At 33.5% G+C, this 19370-nt stretch overlaps 1 protein-coding gene across 1 annotated transcript in view; it reads right to left on the reverse strand.

Moving 5' to 3' along the window:
• The window catches only part of LOC128213753 (uncharacterized), a 37333-nt gene extending 17963 nt beyond the window's left edge, over positions 1–19370 (reverse strand). Inside the window, exons 1-4 of the mRNA XM_052919794.1 lie at positions 19181–19370; positions 18808–18874; positions 15215–15490; positions 14582–14840 (exon numbers count right to left, since the gene is read on the reverse strand). Of these exons, the coding sequence (XP_052775754.1) occupies positions 14582–14840; positions 15215–15490; positions 18808–18874; positions 19181–19339 (761 nt within the window). The 5' untranslated portion in view covers positions 19340–19370. The remainder of the gene's footprint in view (positions 1–14581; positions 14841–15214; positions 15491–18807; positions 18875–19180) is intronic.

Genomic DNA, 19370 nt, shown 5'->3' on the forward strand with positions numbered 1-19370 from the left:
CCAAATATACCTATGTGTGTTGCATTTTTACTTCGTAGAATGTCAATGTCATCAGAAATCTTGCTATATATTTCCATAAAGCAAGGACATTAAGAGAGATATATGTATCTATTACGGGTATTATTGACACCATTCCATACATCACGCTTTATTTCCAACACATGTATCTGTTGGTCGAATTATATGGGTTGCTATGATAGCGATAGTTTGTTCATTTGTTTCCAGTGCTTAATTGAACCTTTACATTGATGATTATTATGTTTGTCATTACTATTATGTATTTTCACGGACATTTTGCCTTGAGGTATTTAGAAATAATCTATACCGAGGTGGTGCAAAATGTTAGTTTTGTATCATTATATTCATAATAAGCTCTGATCATACCTATTTCAGAACCGACAGCATCTGCAATGACGCAATGTGCGGGACATAATATTGACTATTTGCAATTTATAGTTCTTGCTTGTATGCATGTATATTATGGCAATGCGATACATATCATCATGACGCTTTCAGTATTTCTTTCTAAAATGTCATTTAAATGAAATATCCAATAAGCAATTAACCAATTAACCAGGTATGTCCGACGGCCTATATACCACGGTTTGATTAAACAAAGACAATGAGGAAGACCTTCAATTCCTCGCCAAATCCTACTGCACTTTGCATTACCATTGTCATATTTATGTACATATAGAGGACCTATGATAAACAGCGAGAGAAAACATATAGCCTTCATATCGCCATTCTTTTTACCATACATTGGGCTCAATGTTCGGAACTTTATTAATGATATCAACTTTGCTAATGGCAACGCTTTTAACCTTTCAATGCGATATACTTTATGATGTACACATTTATTCAAACAAAACAAGCACAGCTAAGAATGTTGTTTCGAATTATAAGATGTACTGCAGATTACAAAATCCATTCACTTTCCAACACATATTTTGTTATGGGCCGGTGGTCTTTGTCAAATAAACGTATGAAATTGAATTGAACTTTCCAACAGTGTTAAAGATATGAAACTAAATCAATGACGTTGATAATAAGATGTACTGCATATTATACGTGTGTTCATGATCTAAAAAAATCAGTATTAAATTATAAAAAGATATAACAATTACGTTAACCACATTGTTAACTTTAAGAAAATTTAAGCAATCGGCCCACTGTCACAAAATAGTATGAACCACAGTAAACTTATTTCATCGTTTAAAATATGAGATGAGTTTGAATAATTAAACTCGTTGATGCAGCGTCCATTTGTCGTTGATACCGTTTGCAGCAATCAACTTGCACTTAAATCGTTCTGATGGTTCTGTTAATGGCAATTTATTTCCGAATCACGTGAAAATCCTTGGATTTATTGCTTATTGCACATTGGAAAGTTAGGACGCAGACATGATTGTGATTATTTTATCGGAGAAGTAATTTAAACGCAAATAAAACGCAATTTGTCCAAGTTCAATTGTTTACTAGCAATTTATACATACACTCAATGATATCACATAAGACATTGGAAGGAATTTATATCGTTCACATGCCAGTATTGCTTGTTTAAGATGATGGATACACAAACTTAACAATTGATGGCTGCTACCACATATTAGATCGCAACAGATCAGGGTAGGAAATAATAGAACAGCTATGCAATGCTAATGAGGTTAATAAAGCGAATAATAGACTTAAACCTTTGTATCGCATTTTAAGGTGTGGTTGTCAACATTTGATCAAGTTATATAACACAATAACTTAGATAAACAATATGTTATATCGGGTCTGTAATTTGGAACGCACGGAAACAATGATCTCACTGCCTTGTTCTACATAAGTATGTATTGACACATGACGTCGTGATGAATTGCAAGTGAACCATCTTGTTTCTTGATTGCTTGCTAGGTATTTTGCCTCATTTGAGTGCCTGACATACTTTACTCTTTGCAAAGTTGTACTTCCGATTGACTAATCCAACCAAGGCTGTTTATATGCACCAGATTTAATGGTTTTTCGTTTACGCGTGTACTGTGGTATGAGCGTTGTGCTAGAGGCGTTGAGATTTGTGCACCATACTTGTAAATGAACAGTCTCAATTGAACCTTTATATCAGATTTGGATATGATTGATGCATAAGAAGGACCTTGGAACAAGATGTATGTGTCCATATGGTTCTTTTTTACTGAACACATTGATCTTGGAAGAGGGACCGTTTGAGAGTACACACTATATGGGAATAAAAAATACCCTTTCTTAGTGTTAACACGTCAAAGTATGCATTTTCCCCCAAATAAGTATATTGTTTTGAGATAATATAAAATAAATAATTACAATGTTAAAGCTGAATTACTTTTAATGCAAATTATTGTTTCATAGAAAAATATTTAGGTTTGTTGTATATGCTCTTCTCACGTACAAAAAATGAACAATCAAGTGTCTTCCGATGTTGATTTTGCCGGGGAAATTGCGCGGGTCGTAAATCACGGAAAGCCGTTTGGTTAATTTCGAAGTCAATCACTGCTGAAGTCAAGTTTTACAGAGTCTCAGTGTGACATTTAGAGACGACGCCTAATGAATTCTTTGTTCACGACGTAAACAATTTAGTCTTTACCAGGACGTGTACTGGTTAAGTACGTTTTGCCTTAGTAAAGCGTAATCAACGACGTTTGTTTTTGAAGTGAAATGGGCTAATTTCTTCTTTAGCAAAGCAGTTTAATTCTAGGGAATGATTACTGTTGTAGTATAATTTGTGATTAAGTCATGTACATTGGCTTATATGACAGTTTTGTTGATTCATATTTTAGTTAAATCATTTTTTTCCACCGGAAGTGCTTGCTTTTATATTTATTGATTGATTGCAGTTGTCTTTGAGTGTGTTTTCATTCAACCAAGTTATAGATAAGTATCACGTATTTCAGATGATTTTTTCCATGAAAGGAGATACATTTTTATATATGTAATCTCAGATGATAACTGTTATTTATAAAGTAAAATCTGAAAAAAGGCTCAATGCAGAAAGACAAAACCATTCCTGGCTTACCAAGAAAAGATAGGGCACGTCCTGTGAATGTGTGGTCATTTTTGGTTAAAACCTTTTTTGGCTAAAACATTTTTGGCTGACTCGGAGTGTGTTGGCATGTGACTTCATTTTCTTCAAACATTTTACATTTTTAAATCATTTGGAAGGAAAGATTAGCTTATACATGTCGCTTTTATTTTTAATGTTTTCTTTATTTGTTCTCAGTTTTAGTCCAATGATGCTTTTTATTATGAAACTCTATGATCACACAGTTTTAAACCTTTTATTTTATAAGGCAGACTGTGTGTGATGTTTATAGTTTCAAACAATGACTGCATCGTATCTTTGAAAAGTTTTTGCATTAGGTGCTCTGAATTGTATTCCTCCGTCTGCAGATAGAGTTGGGATCTCTAATCATAGAAGTACTTGGGGTTTACCTATAAGTTTATCATTATTTGTTTTATTGTTTAGTTTCCTCATGTTAATGCATACTTTGATAAGATTTACCTTTTGTGTTTTATCGTTATTTAGGATTGTTGGGATAAGAGTGAGGTTTGTATACGTAAACTGGTTTAAAACCCCAGTAAATTTACATTTTACTGACCGTTCCAAGGTGGTTCCTAACAATCCTTGATAAACATACCTAGTATTTTATATATAGTGTGTATGCACTGTGCTGCTTGTGGAGTTTTGTGCTGTTCTTCCATGTTTCTTGTTTGGGATTTTATGTTCTAGTTATTCGCTTGACGCACCTTCTTGCTGAACCTTTTTACGCGATTGGTTATTGCATTGGTAATATGTTATATATTTATTTTAAATAGTGATTATACAACAAAATAATAAAAGGATAAGAACACAGTTCGAACAACAAAACCAACCCCAAGAATAGATCATTACTCAAGTATTCATGTTTTGCTTGATGATTACTTTACAAATATAGCTTGTAAACTGAATCCTTTGCGTTACTGCGTGATCAGGATCTACGTCGGTGATTGACAATTCTGAGATAAAATTAAATGACAATATAAATATTCTCCGTCTTATATCAGATGAATCATGTTGTCGTTCTTGAGTTTGTAAAGGTCTGCCCCGCCCTTTAAAGGTTGCATTATGACTTGACCTCGTCACGACCGTAAGTGTGATTTAAAAAAAAGGAAGCCAAATGGGAAATTTTACCTCCCACCGGTTGACGGGGTATTCGCCAAAGGAGTTATTTTGTAGTCAAAATGCCGCAAGACCTGCAAAGGCGAAATGGTAACAAAAGGCTAGGCGCAAAGACGAAGACGTTGTGGTAGAAGTCCAAAATGTGACAACATTGCTGAACATAGTAATTGACAATGCTACAAATTAATGATAAACAAATTAAACATCATACATTTTAACCATTATAACGAAGTATTGTATTTGCATTATTGAAGTCCACAATGCAATGCGCTTTTCTCTTTAAACGGATCGCTACCGTTTACTGCAGTCAAACTACATTTAAATCTTTCTGAGAGTTCAATTAATCGTAATTCATTTCCTGAATGAGTGAATATCCTCTTATTTATAGTTTCTTGCAAATATGGAAATCCTGAAAAGCTTGTTAGGACTCAGAGATGGTTACGGAACAATAGCAAAGGGAAATTGCATTGAGGTGAACATAACATTGAACCCAATTTTGACCACGTCCAAAAGTTAAATAGTAATATACATATAGTCAATGAAAACACAATTTTGAACACTTCAAAGTTGAGTAGTAATAAAGATACAGTCAATGAAAACGCACAACAACTTGATACGATTTTGTATCGTTAAAATGACTGAATTAGGTTGGTAAGTACACATTTGAACAGATGAGAATAGGGCAATAAATTACATATAATACTTAACCATCAATAACTGTTACTACAAAATAAAACAGAGCCCAAAAATACAGATATTACTAAATAGACATTGAATTATTCTAAAAGGCTTACACGATATGGTTATTAGAGCAAATATATGGATTCAATTTTGATTAACATTTTAAGGCGCGGTGATTAAATGATTGAAACAAAAATACTTTGGAGATAAACAGAAGTAAGGTTGAACACTTGAGAACAATGGTGTTATTGCCTGTGTCATAAACAAGTTTTAAGTGCATGCGTCAATGGCAAGTTCCGGCTGTTTTAGCAATCCTATATAGTTTAAGATAAGCTTCTTGCCTGTCTGACATAGCTGTATTTGTCAATGCTGTCAATGTTCTTTCTCAATTAAACTAAGGTTGATAGTTTGATGTTGTTTTAATTCACCTGTTCATACAACAGGGCTTATTTCCCATGCGGCGTACGCGCGCGTGTGCGGTCGGCGTCCAGTTTATTCACGATCAATACTTATAGAAGCATTTGTCCAATTATCATCAAATGTGTCTTTTCCGATCAATAACTTTAGAAGCCTTCGCAATCATCATCAAATTCCGGCAGAATGTATATTGGCATAATACCTAGGACAATTTCGATAACCTGTCCTATTGCTTGCATTACGAAATTATTAAAATTTATTTTCCGGATCGCCTATAGCTCGAATGCGGTGCTATGTCGCGGATGTAAAACCCTTTATTTCACTGTTTTCCGCTTACACCATGCTATGATAAGGGCGTTAAATATGCCTACACTTGTTGTCAAAACTCGCAATCAAACCAAGACCACTGTATTCATATTATGAATGAAGAATGGTTTCTTTTTCAGATCACATATAGCTGATGTTAAGTATAGCGTAGCGTCCTTATAACTGCTATTTATTTAATGATTTTCTGTTTACATCAGTGCTATGCTGAGGGCATTGACAGTGTTGCACCTGCAGTCAATGAAAAGTCTCTATCAAACCGAGATATGCTGTTCCTATTTGGGATAACATTCTTGATTTAGAATTTGTATCTATATGTTTCTAATTAATGGACATGTATCTTCGGAATCAATTTGACCTTAAACCAACAATTTGTATAATGGTATACAGAATATCAGTATATAGTATAAATTGTTAGAATATGGAAGGCTGCTTATTCTTCACATGTAAATACTATGTATGGAAACGTTAATGGTAATAAATTTATCTAAGTTTGATAAAATATATATTACCTCGATGTTATATATTTCATTTGACTTGCCTTAATCACGTATAATTCACACCGAAACAATCAGTCCCACAGTGTTGTTGACGTCGGGAAAACTGCGCGGGTTGTCAATCATGGGGAAAAGTTTGGTCGATTTCAAAGTCAATCACTCCAGAAATTAAGTTTTCCTCAGGCGCAGTGAGACATATAGCGACGACGATAAATGATTTCTTAGTGAATGACTTAAACAATTAAGTCTTTACCAAGACGTGCCATAGTTCAGCGTAGCCAGCGAAAAATATGTGTGTTTTTAAAGTGAAATAAACAAATGCTTCAAGTAGTCATACGTTATATGTATATTAAAATAACTACCTCGGTTTCAGTCATGTACACGAGCTTAAATGGCTTTAATATTTAAGGTAGATTAACCGTGATGTTGCTATATTGTATATGTTATAGGGTTAGTCATGATAAAGTTTTGGTGCGGCAAGGTTTGAATTAAGGTTTGAGTGAGGTTTGTGCACTTAAACCCCCAGTAAATTTACATTTTACTGACCGTTCCAAGGCGGTAGCTAACAATCCTTGATAAACATACCTAGTTGTATAAATATATATAGTATGTATGCAATGTGCTGTTGGTGGAGTTTTGTGCTGTTCTTCCATGTTTCTTGTTTGTGATTTTTTTGTTGTTTTTATGTTCTATGTCTTTGGCGTTTACCCAGTGCCATTAAACCGGGTTTATGTTTAAACGTTTTGCTACTGAGCTTGTTTCTGTTGTTTTTCGCATTAATATTGACCAGCGTATGTTTTTCCTTCCGGACGTCATATACTTTTGCAGTTTCCTGTTACAATTAATGAAGATGCACCTTTCGTGTTCAGCAATGTTGCGCGATTTTATCTGTATTGGTTTGTCATCAGGACCTGTTGTCAGGCTAAGCTTCGAGCGGTGTTTGACATTAAATGCTCAGAGACAGCGATTAATGACTTCTCATTTCATTTTCGGAAGCTCCGGGAAATTTAGCTTCTTGTAAATGAGGCATTCGGTTGGAGCCTGTAAACAATGTCAATTATGTTCTCATAGTTAAATGGAAACAACCTGTCATATACTGTTTTTTGTTATCTTTGTTTAATTGTTTAGGATTTATGTGAACGTTTTAATATGTTTGAGTGATAACTAGTTGAAAAAAAAAATAAAAATCTGATTGTATATACACTGTTGGAATAACTGTGAAAATGCATGAACAATGGATATCAAGGTAAACTATAATGTTTTGCATTATCACCCAATTGTGCTCGGTCTTACTGAATTACGGGGGGTTAAAGGTGACAAAATGGCAAAGATTTTACCTTAGATCATAACTTGGTATACAAAAAGAATTGTGTCACGCTGACATCCATTATTCGGTTTGAAGTACTTGGGGTTTACCTATTAGTTTATAAATTATTATTTGTTTTATTGTTTAGTTTCCTCAAGTTAATACATACTTTGATAAAATTTACCTTTTGCGTTTTTATCTTTATTTAGGATTGTTGGGATAAGAGTGAGGTTTGTGAACTTAAACTGATTTAAACCCCAATTAAATTTACATTTTACCTACCGTTCCAAGGCGGTACCTAACAATCCTTGATAAACATACCTAATTTTATATATATATAGTGTGTATGCACTGCTTGTGGATTTTTGTGCTGTTCTTCCATGTTTCTTGTTTGTGATTTTATGGCGTTTACCCAGTGCCAAAGAATCGGGTTTATGTTTAAACTTTTTGCTACTGAGCTTGTTTCTGTAGCTTTTCACATAAATATTGAACGGATAAAAGAACCCACTGGTTTAGGTTACTGACAGGATTTTTACAAGTTTTGATGGCGCCCGGTATAGGCATTTAAATAAACAAGATGAACGTGTTTTTTTTTTGTATTGTACTTACATTATTATATATTATTATTATTATTTTATATATACCCAAATGAGTCCTTATGGTTTATCTGTAAGAACCTGTTTTTAACGGTACAAGGAAAAACCGGTCGGCCATGTTCATATATCTAGGAATATATACCCAAATGAGTTAGATTTCAGAATAAACTTACACGTATTTAGTAAAATAACCATTCATCATTACTGTCTGACTGTACGATGACATAGTACTTGAAATAATATATGTTAATGATGCAATCTTAATAATCAGTGTTCAAGGTCCATAACCTTAAAGTATGAACCTTGAAGTAGACGAAGTTGTTTATAGCTTAATACCCACTAACGAGAGAATGTATTTGAGAAAGTATAATGGTTGATACACAGAGTCCATTATTGTATCTCCATCTACCCGGACACAAGTGAAAATGGAAATGTTAAAATATATCTGTTTTGACACTTTTGACAAATTAATATTAATGGATTGTTCAATATATGCATATTTTAACCAAAGAGCAACATTATGTTATGTCTTTAGATTATGTGTTGTATTCAAACAATACGATACGATCAGTTGGTCAATTGTTCGTGTATGCTAATTGACAGTTTGCCTCGATGTATATATGGTTAGTAATAAACTCTAAAACTCTAAACTATATGTTATTATGTGTAACCATCATTTATCATGATTAATTGTACTATCATGTCAATTAAGCGCCATGCCAAATGGACTTAATAACATGTAATAATGTCACAACGTGAAATGGACTTATTAACATTTTATAAGACATAATAAAGTTACAACAAAATTCCTTGTACATGATTTGAAGGGTTATTTTGTTAAGCCATTTTATAATCATTGGATACGATGAACTATTTATTAAATATAAGTACACGATATAAATGTCTGTTTCTTTTTTTAATTCGGCTTTCTTGTCTATTCAAGCTTTTCTATGCAAATGCAGGTGTGTGTATATAAATTGGTTTTACTTACTTGATCGGTATTTTGGGCAAGGGGCGAACACAGTCTTCTTGTAATGTTTATAGTTTCAAGTTTTCAAGTTTTATTGACAGAAATGGCAATACTGGTGGTTATATTGTTTATTATAACCGTTAATGTGGTTAAGGTTTTCCAGGAACTGGAAACTTAAATCCCAGTTAAGAGGACAACAGAGCATAAAATGGCATTCAAATTCAACCAAATTAGAATTGCATAGTTTACATTGTAGTTTTAAACGTGTAACATTAGTGTTCCCTCCAACTTATCTTTCAAGTGAGTGAGGACATAATCGTAATCTTGATAATGCAATTCTATATTTATCATATATGTATATCATATGATCTTGCACCAAAATATAAGTGCTCTTACTTCACAAAACAAAGAAAATAAGACCGCCGAGCTCAACCAGACCCACAGCATTAGACGTTTTAGAGCGAACTCCAAGAATGTGTTTACAAAATTTTAACTGGTAGTTAGTTTATCCACCTCTTGCATGTCTTATATTACCCAAACATTCAATTTTAAGTGCATCAAATATTTTCGTTATATCTGACTGATTATGCCACCTTTTATCTCGTGTTCTTTTTTCATAACAACAAAACGTTTTATAATCAGTCGAGAAAAAGGACAATACGTCGGTTAGACACTATTGCATGTCATTTAGACATAATAATAGAATAGTTGGACATCAGAATATCAGTCAGACATATTATTAGACACAATGACATATCTGCTAGACATACTAGCATGTCTGTTGTTCATTTAAGCATGCCATTCAGACAAATGACATATCTGTCAGACATCATAATATGCAATTTATACAAAGTAAATCGTCTGTTTGATACAATAGACTGTCTATTTGACATAATGACGTGTAGACACATTAAAATGTATTTTAAACATAATTAGATATATATAATCTGTGTCTGTTGTCTTGTGACGTTGAGTGTCCCGAGCTAATCGTTCGTCTGAACAACATTATGCCTTGATCACTGCGCCTTTAATTTCATTATTAAACTCTTTGTTAAGATGCTCTGTAGATTTGTTTTATATTCCATAAATGGTTTTTTGCAAGGATAACAACTAAAGGAATTATCTAGTTAAAATAAGAATAGGTTCATGATGCGTGCCAATTGTGAAGTGTACTTTTGTAATGACGTCATCTGCTAGAAATCAAATTTCTATTTCTGAGCAATAGGCCAATTGTTGCAAACTACTCGTAGTATGCACAAAATTGAATTATTTCACCATTATATAAGACGTAAAGTCTTTGAATAATTAAACTCCTTGATGCAATGTTTATTTGTCTTTGCTATCGTTTGTTGCCTTCAAACTGCACTTAAATCGTTCTTATGGTTCTATTAATGGCAATTCATTTCCTAAACACGTGAAAATCCTTGTATTTATAGTTTCGTGCAAATTATGTAAGAACTTAAGAGATGATTACGTAGTGAGAATACAGTATATTGTATTGTGGTTTAAATTAAATTGATGTTTTTTTTTCAGAAACAAAACAAGAAGTGATTTAACGCATTTCTGACAATTTCCAACTGTTGACTAGCAATATTCATATACGCAATGAATGATATCGCACAAAAAATAGGCAGGACTTCATATCGTTTACATTTTAAGAAGTAGATTTTCGTGATTATGTATAGTCAAATTAAAAAACTGACGGCTGGTGGTCAGCACTTGATCCATTGATGTTACACAAATACTTTTGAGGTATGCGGACGTTTTATCTCCAGTTTTCGGTAATCGTACATTGTGTACGATTAGGTGTAAAGGGTGAACGTATGAAATAAATGGTGTCACTATCGAAGTCACTCATCAGTTTTTACTGACATACGAGCTCGTGTTTCAATGGCAAGTTTCCGTTATGTAAACCATCTTGTAGATTTCGTCCTTGATCTGTATATCTTTATGACCATATCGTCTTATTGCCATCAAAGCGTATAAGGGGGCTTGACTACTTTGTCCCTTGTAAAGTTTTGTTTACAATTGCTGTCAATGAAAATACCAATACATCTACGGCTTCTGTTTTATATTTGGAATGTACCTGTTTGCGCCCTTATGGTATGTATTCAGTTGACTAAAGCTGCGCTTAGGCGCTGCCTGGGCAGTCGTAAAACACTGTATTGAAGGGGTCTACGCTAAAGCCAGTGTTGAGCTAGAAACTTTTTAAAGTGTTGCAACATTATCGACGTTGATAGGTCTCATTCAGACTTTGGATAAGGTTGGTGATTTCGAAGGATTTCACGTCAAAATGTATTTGTCAATATGGTTCTAATTAACGCAAAACGATTAACTTGGAAGATGGATCCTTTGAGAACACACAATGTATCATAATAAAAAATATCAGTCATCGGCTGCTTTTTGTCAATATAAATACATTGTATGGATACAGTGGGATTGGAGAAATGCAGTAACGTAAAGCTATATTAACTTTTAATTCAGAAGGTTCGCTTCTATAAATAAATGTGTATAATGCGTACCAAAACGGAACAATCAAGTGTCCTTGAATGCTGATATCGCCAGCAAAATTGAATAGGTCGTAAATCATGCGGAAAAAATTGGTTAATTTCGGATTCAATTACTCCAGGAATTCAACCTTCTCTGCAGTTTCGTGTTGCATATAATGAACGACGATTAATGAATTATAAGTTCATGACGTGAACAATTCTGTTTTTACTAAGTGAAATAAGAACATTCTTTCATTTAGTTATTAAAATTTAGTGTAAGGTATGAAAACAGTTGTAGTATATGTTTCGGATTCAGTCATGTACATTGGCTAATATGACAGTTTATGTTATAAATATTTGAGATAGAATAATCGTTGTTATCGGATGAAATACCATATCTGTTTTAGCCGTATAGACTTTGTGCTGGTATGTTTGACCAACGTAGTTAATTCCTATCGGACGTACGCCTTTACTGTCTGTGACTCGTGTTTGAATATATCGAAATTAATGAAGATGCACCTTTCGTGTTTACCAATGTTGCGCGATATCGCCTGTATATGTTTGCCATCAGGACCTGTTGTCAGGTTCAGCTCCGAGCGATGTGTGGCACTAAGTGATAAGAGTCACCGATAAATGACTTGTCTTACATTTGGATATTATTTTGTCATTTTAGTTTTTGGTCAATTTAGTTTGAATGTACAGGATATATGTGGCCGTTTGTGTGGGTATTGATTTATTTTAGTACAATTAGTTTCATCTTGTGGTGTATATACTGTCTGAATAAATATTCTAAAGGTAAACTGTTCTTCTTTTGTAAACAATTACTCTGCAGAAAACCGGACGAAGGTTAGGTGACTACCTTAAACACACATTTGTGCCTCGTCGTACAAATGACTGAGGGTTAAACGTGGAAGAATCTGATTGATAACGTCATACGAACCTATATTTTAAAGTAACAGGACTCAGCGGTTGGCGTAGGACATGACTCTATGAATACATAACAACAAAATTATCATTTAATGTTATTTTGTTTTGCGTTAAAATAAACGAACATTTCCATTCTCTTTTTAACCTATGACTATCATCGACAGACATTTGCGTTATGTTGTCAAGGTATTCTATATATGTCAATGACTTATTCCAAAGAATCATTCAAAAGTGATTTCACGCTGTTCATTTCGTCACTGTCTGTGCCATTATAGATTTCTTTTTATGAAAGCAAAGCTCTACATTAGCTTTCCATTGAGATATTCTGGACAACTGGTTCTACGCAAAGCATATTACCTTAAAAAAGACGAAGGTTCTAATGGGGTTTTCCATTCGGTATATATTTGAACGCATAATGGTTTATTCACTACATAATCTAATATTTTTTTCCATCTATAAAGACTGAAAATGGAAATGTTAATAATATATGTAATTTTTAACATTTAATTACCAGTTGTTATTTAGGATAGTTCAAGTTATATCCTTTCATCCGAAGAAAAGCATTATTTTAGGTCTTTAGATGGAATAGTTATAAACTCACTAAGGAAATGCTACTTAAAAAAAACTAATAAAAACTAATAACTAATAGGAAAATGCCGGTAAAAGGAACACAAAAATGATTGATTACACCTGTTTGGTAAACATTTGGTAATTTTACTTTTGTAGAAGATCACTGAATTGAATGATCTTGATGCACCGTCTATGTATTTATTATTCTATTCGCGGTAAAGCGCTGGACGAGGACTGGCTTTAATTATATAGCCATGAACAAAAACACAATTCAAACTAGTTGTGCAGCGACACTGTATATAGTTTTCATTAAATTCAATTTTGTCATAGAGAAACTGGTCAGTCTGATAACAACCGCTTGGGATACGTCCTTCCAATACCTTTCTTTTTTTTCATTTTTTTTCATTCTATTGCCAATGATCGATTTCAAGTAAATGCATATAATGTTCAAGCCCAATATATCGAGGATTACAATTACTATTTTTAGTTTAGTATCCCGATGTATGAGTATTTAAAGGAGTGATCACTAAAAGTTTCATTGCACGAGTGGTGTGTCATCAAACAGTATTAAGATAAGTTTGTTACATGGCATGATTTCATTATTTATGTGTTAAGAGATCAAATTTGTGCGATCTACAGAAAAAAGAGCGTACGTACCTCGGCCGAGATAGCCCGCTCTATTTTCTGTACATCGTCAAAATTGGACTCTAACATATGTGTTGTTTTTGGTGCATTCGTTTGGAGCAATACACGTAAAATTAATGAACAACAACATTTGAAAAATACCCGATTGATATTGGGCCACACAAAAATGCAAACATCATGGACATGCTACCTTTTATTACTAACAGTAGTAGAGAAGTAAGCCTTGGTAGGAAAAGAAGACTGACTGGAATATACTCCATGAAACTATTTTATGTAGTATTCGTTAGAATCGATTTACGTAGAATTAATGAACAGAAAACTGAAAAATCCTTGATTTTTAGTTGCCCACACAAACATATGCGACACAAATCTAGTTTAAGACCATAATCTAAAGCAACACTATCGATCTTTTATAAGGTAATGGTTACTTTTCCGTCGGATGAAATATGAAATGGTTTGAAATTTCAAGCATTAATACAAATTGTACATCTTATTCAGTCATCTGGAAATACAAACAATTTTAATATATGTTATGAAGCAAATTTTTGTATACATAATACAAATACATTAGCCAATGGTGTAACTTAACATTGACAACACTTTTATCCATTTGGTTAACATAAGAAACCAGTAACGCGTTGTTTGAACTTGTATGATTTACGATTTGAGTGTTACTTTGATCTTATTTAAGCCATGATAATATAAACAATATATATATATATATACATTTTATGATGTATGACTTTGTGTTTATTATAACGTTCTAACCACCATAAAATATATCAGTTTCTCTGCCTCAAAGATGGACAGCATGTGCACATCACTCAAGATTCAGAACGCAGCAATACCCCACTAAGACTTGTCCACCTTGTTTCACTATGGAAAAGGAAGCTTTCCCAGTTGGCCTTGCTCCAAACCTTCTCACCTTTCTTCAGACTGACAAACGCTTGCATAGAACTACAAGGGTACCACTCGGTACCAAACGCTACACCAGCAATGAGCAGGGTATTGTCCTTCACTATGCCGACGTGAGAATATTTTTCCCCTGTGCACACAGTGTTGGAAAGAGAATGTGTAAAGACCGCTGAAGGGACACGTGAATATGCCTGTATTTGGGTCGTACCCTTGACCATCGTTGATGACCACATTCTTTAGCACTATAGTTTGTCCATTGTCCAAATATTTGTCAAATGGGCTATTGGCAGTGAACTGTATTTTTGGCGGCCATATACTGGCTCCTGCACGGAAAACATACATGGTCAGTTATTAAGTAAAGGAATTTTGTTTGTTAAAGGGAACATCAATCCCTTGCCAATTATGAGGTTGTACATGAAGAGGTATGCATACTACCATTTTCATTAGCACGTGATATTTTGTAACAAAACAGAATGTAATGAAATACCACCTTTTAACGTTTTACTAAAATCACAAAGAAATATGAACAAAAATGATTATCTAAACTGAAATGATTAATAAATTTAAACAACGTCAATTGAAAAAACAACAACAGTAGCCTACTTTTAGTTAATAAGGAAAAAAAAACTTAAGTGAATGAGGTACCTTGTACGTTTTAAATGTATACTTATACAAATACATCATCGAGACAGCCTACCTTTGAGCCGGGTCATTTCTGTCACCATATCTCGGGCAGTTTCAAGCTCCGCGAGAGAACGCGTCATGTTCTCTATTAGACTCTGGGACAACTGCTCAAAGCGGAAACCAGAGGCGAGATCCAACTGATTAATCCTGCGGGTCATCTCCCCGATCTCTTCACGAACCGTTGATATATCGTCATGCAGGTGTTTTATTTCCACTTCATTCTTAATCACGCGTTCAATGAGTCTTTTTTCAAGGTTGTATTTAGGACACGAAGGTTCCGTAGAATCCACTAAGTATTGAACAAATAAAATAACTAATGCTATTTAAATCATATTTACAAACGCTTTTCACGTGTCAGACAAGTGTAAACATGATGTTGTTTACAGATTATATTAATACCAACCAGTCAACACAATTTCCAATGTGATTAACAAAGGTTAAAAAGTAAAATGCAAGTATTCACATGAAATATATATTGTTTAATGTGTGTGTATATTGATTTGGTATTACTAGTATTATGGAATAGTTTTCATAAGCATAACATTATTACCAGATGTGTATACTGGATTAAGAAGAAGTTGTTGTCTTAAGATGTTTATATTTGTTAAATCATTATCTTGTTCGCCGAAGATAATGGTACTTACTGATATATTTATCATATACAATTGATCATGGGCCATGTTGGCGAAATCGAATGTACAGGATAAAATTATAAAATTGTGTGTATGATCATCAGCAAGAAAATGCTTCAAATTGTTCGGTCCGTTTTTCATGTCCACGTATATTAAATCCGAAGAAACAGCCGAACCCTCTCAGTAAGAAATAAACCTTTACTGCCGGCTATTGCTAAAACACGCTTTAACATCAAAGTCAACATTTTCCATTAACGTTATCCATATCATGACACACACATTTATAGATATTAACTTTAATATTTCATTGAATGCGCATTTTCTTTGTTTTTGACATTGTGTCTCTCCTTCTCTTTTCTACCGCAATATTCTTGGAATGCATGTCTGTCTGTTTGTGATACTTTGTAAATACAGTACGTAATGTAACTATGTTCAATCTAGGTAGTAGGTTGACTTTTTCTGGTATCGTTGTTATTTTTGTGTGCTACCGGGCATGTCCCTGCAGTTTCCATTGTATCATTAGAATTTGTCTCGAGAGATATCGTGAAATGATAGATAAAAGCGAAAGGAAATAGAAAACAGCATGCAAGTGACGCATTTCCTTTGTGTCTATTTGACACCCCAAATCCCGTCAAACTACATTTAAATCGTTATTTATTTCTTTATTGGTCATTCGTTTCCTGAACAACTGAATATGCTTGATAAATTAAACTCTTTCAAATATGGAAATATTGTTAAACTTGTTTGAGCTCAGAAATGGTTAGTTAAGAAATTACAACACAGGGTATGTTTGTGGTTTACATAACGCTTAAGGTTTTCGTTAAAAGAAACACGAACTATCGAAGCACTCAAAGTGTTTAAGGACGGTACTGGTGGTAGTTTAAAAATCAGTCATTATGTAGTATCGCATTATGACGCAGTATACATGCTGTAACATACGTAATGAGCTAGAGCAACGCGGAGAATAACAGCGGTATGTTTTCATATTAAATAATAGTTTAATACAGGCGCATATAGTTGTGACTGTTTATGTTTTCCAAGTTTTAGTTGATATCTTTAAAGGGTTTCAAGTTGCACGACAGTTATCACAGTGCTTGGATACAACAGAAGAGAAATACAGAAATAATATGTCACTATTGACAAAAATACATGTTTTGAGTAACATCATGCTCTTACAGTGATGAAGTAAAACAGCAAAATCAGACGTGCACCGACTTATGTACAAGGATGGGAATATTTACACTCCAACTTCCATTCCTTCAATTACTAGCATTTTGGCAATTGCAAATATTTTCCGATGATCGCAACATCTTCGGAAATATTCGGATTGCGAATCATCGCGTATTGATTTAAATAACCTTCAATTATTTGTATTATTTTAGCAGGCCACGAATTTTATCAACATGTTTAAAAGATTAATTTATAATTTGTTAAATGTATTGTTGTCATTAGCTTTTTAATTTTATGTTAAAAAGTGATTTTATTTCGGGCCTTATTTTGTCCGCAGCAATAAAAAAAGTATAAACCGGTCGGTCGTTCTATTTACAGCATGGTTGAGAAATAATTATTGTGAGGTTTTCTTAAATGAAATTAAGTATTTTGGTCACAATTCTAGAAAGAAACAATGAACAATCGGTATAAATATAAGCAATTAATTGCATGATTGGTGTCATTATATGGGATATGACATAAATCACGCAATTAATTCCTTAAATAATAGCAGTCACTATAGTCCCATCCGAATTAAGAACAGTATCAACTTTGCTTTACGAAAAAGGATGGCATTGGATATTAACAAGGGCAAAAAGTAAAAAAAAGCTGCATCCAGAGTTCTTAAGAACTGCATTTATCATTAAAGAGATCTGTTTATGAAGTTTGAAGTCAATACCTAAAAGGCTTTTCAAGTTTTACTCCGGACAAAAATGAGTATGAAAATCAAGAAAGGGCAATAACTAAAATACTGCCCCAGAGTTATGGTTCCTGTGCACTGCATTTTTCCCTTATCCGATCCATCTATTTTTGAAGTTTGAAAACTGTACCTTAAATACTTTCGAAGTTGTGCTACTGACAAAAACGTATGACCATTAGAAAACGATAATCACTTAAAAATCACCTAGAGTTATGATTTCTGTGCGCTGCACTTCTTCTCAATGGGATATATCTGAATATAAAGTTTAAAGTCAATAGCTTAATACTTTGCAAGTAATGCTCCGGACAAGATTGCCCAGGCGCACACACACCTATTATAATTTTATCCCATTTGTCTTTCGGCGGGGGATACAACCATTCAATCAGTGATAGTGTTAACGAAATACCTTTTTAATCAGCGAATGAATTGGATGACAATGGTGTTCTGATATTGGTTCGTTTGTTTAAAAATATGTAAGTTGTCTTGACATTAATCTTTAGTATGTCGAAATATGTACAACATTACAATGAAAAATAGGCAAGTTGAGACGATATTCAATCTGTTAACACGGATAAAGAACAATGAAGGAAAGCATACACAGATTAACAAAAAGGCGATCTGGCAAAACATTATTATTAACAATGACGTTTTTGACGCGATACTGTAATAATACATTTTAATTGAAGACAATTGTCAAACTCGCCCAATTAATCGCTATAAGATTGATAAACTTTTGTTTTGTAGGTCAATGACAATAATGCAGAAAAACATACTATTTTGATTGCAGATTATATGTCATGAGTATTGAAATAGCATAAGCAATCTTAACAGAGCGTAACATATCAACTGACAGGTTAATGACCTTGATATATTTTAAACAATGAACATATCGCAAAAAGTCAATATCTATATCAATAATACAATGAAAACTTTATAAAGTCATTTTGCCAATACCATGTAAATGTATACAAAAGAGGAAACTATTTATAGTAATCAGTCGCAATTTAGAATTGCGTGAGCAATTTTATGACAAAATATTTACATGTATATAAGTACTTCTTTTACCTTTTATGATTGTTTCTGTTTGAATTTGCTCCTGTTTCTCAGCTCCATCGTATGCAAACAAACATTCCTAATAGGATTAAAAAAAGAACAATGATAGCTTTTTACAAAGTATATTGTGGGAAGTTTAATTAAACCAGGAAGTGAATTAGTGAATGATGTGGCTGCATACGAATGGAATATTTTTATGATTTCGGTTTAAGCTAGCATATATACAAACTATAGTTATCAACCGAAAGTTGAGAACATTAAACGAAACCAATAAAAACAAATATAATTAAGGTCATGCTTATAATGTTGCATTTTCAATCAACGCGTGTAACAAACAGGTTGTTTTACCAAATTTTAAATTTTGATTTTTATTTTGCAGACATACCTCTGAGTCACTGTCTGTGTGCCTACAGTCCGGCTTGGTCCACACAATGCAGAGCATTGCAATAAGAACGACAAGTATTAACACTTCAATGACTGTACACAATCTCTTAAGCAGTTCGTCTGCCATGTTTGAAAGGCGCAAAAGAGGAGGCGCAAACATAAACTACCGGGTCTTAATGTCGGTACAACCA

This window comes from Mya arenaria, chromosome 13 (genome assembly GCF_026914265.1).
Source record: "Mya arenaria isolate MELC-2E11 chromosome 13, ASM2691426v1".
Classification (NCBI taxonomy): Eukaryota; Metazoa; Mollusca; class Bivalvia; order Myida; family Myidae; genus Mya; species Mya arenaria.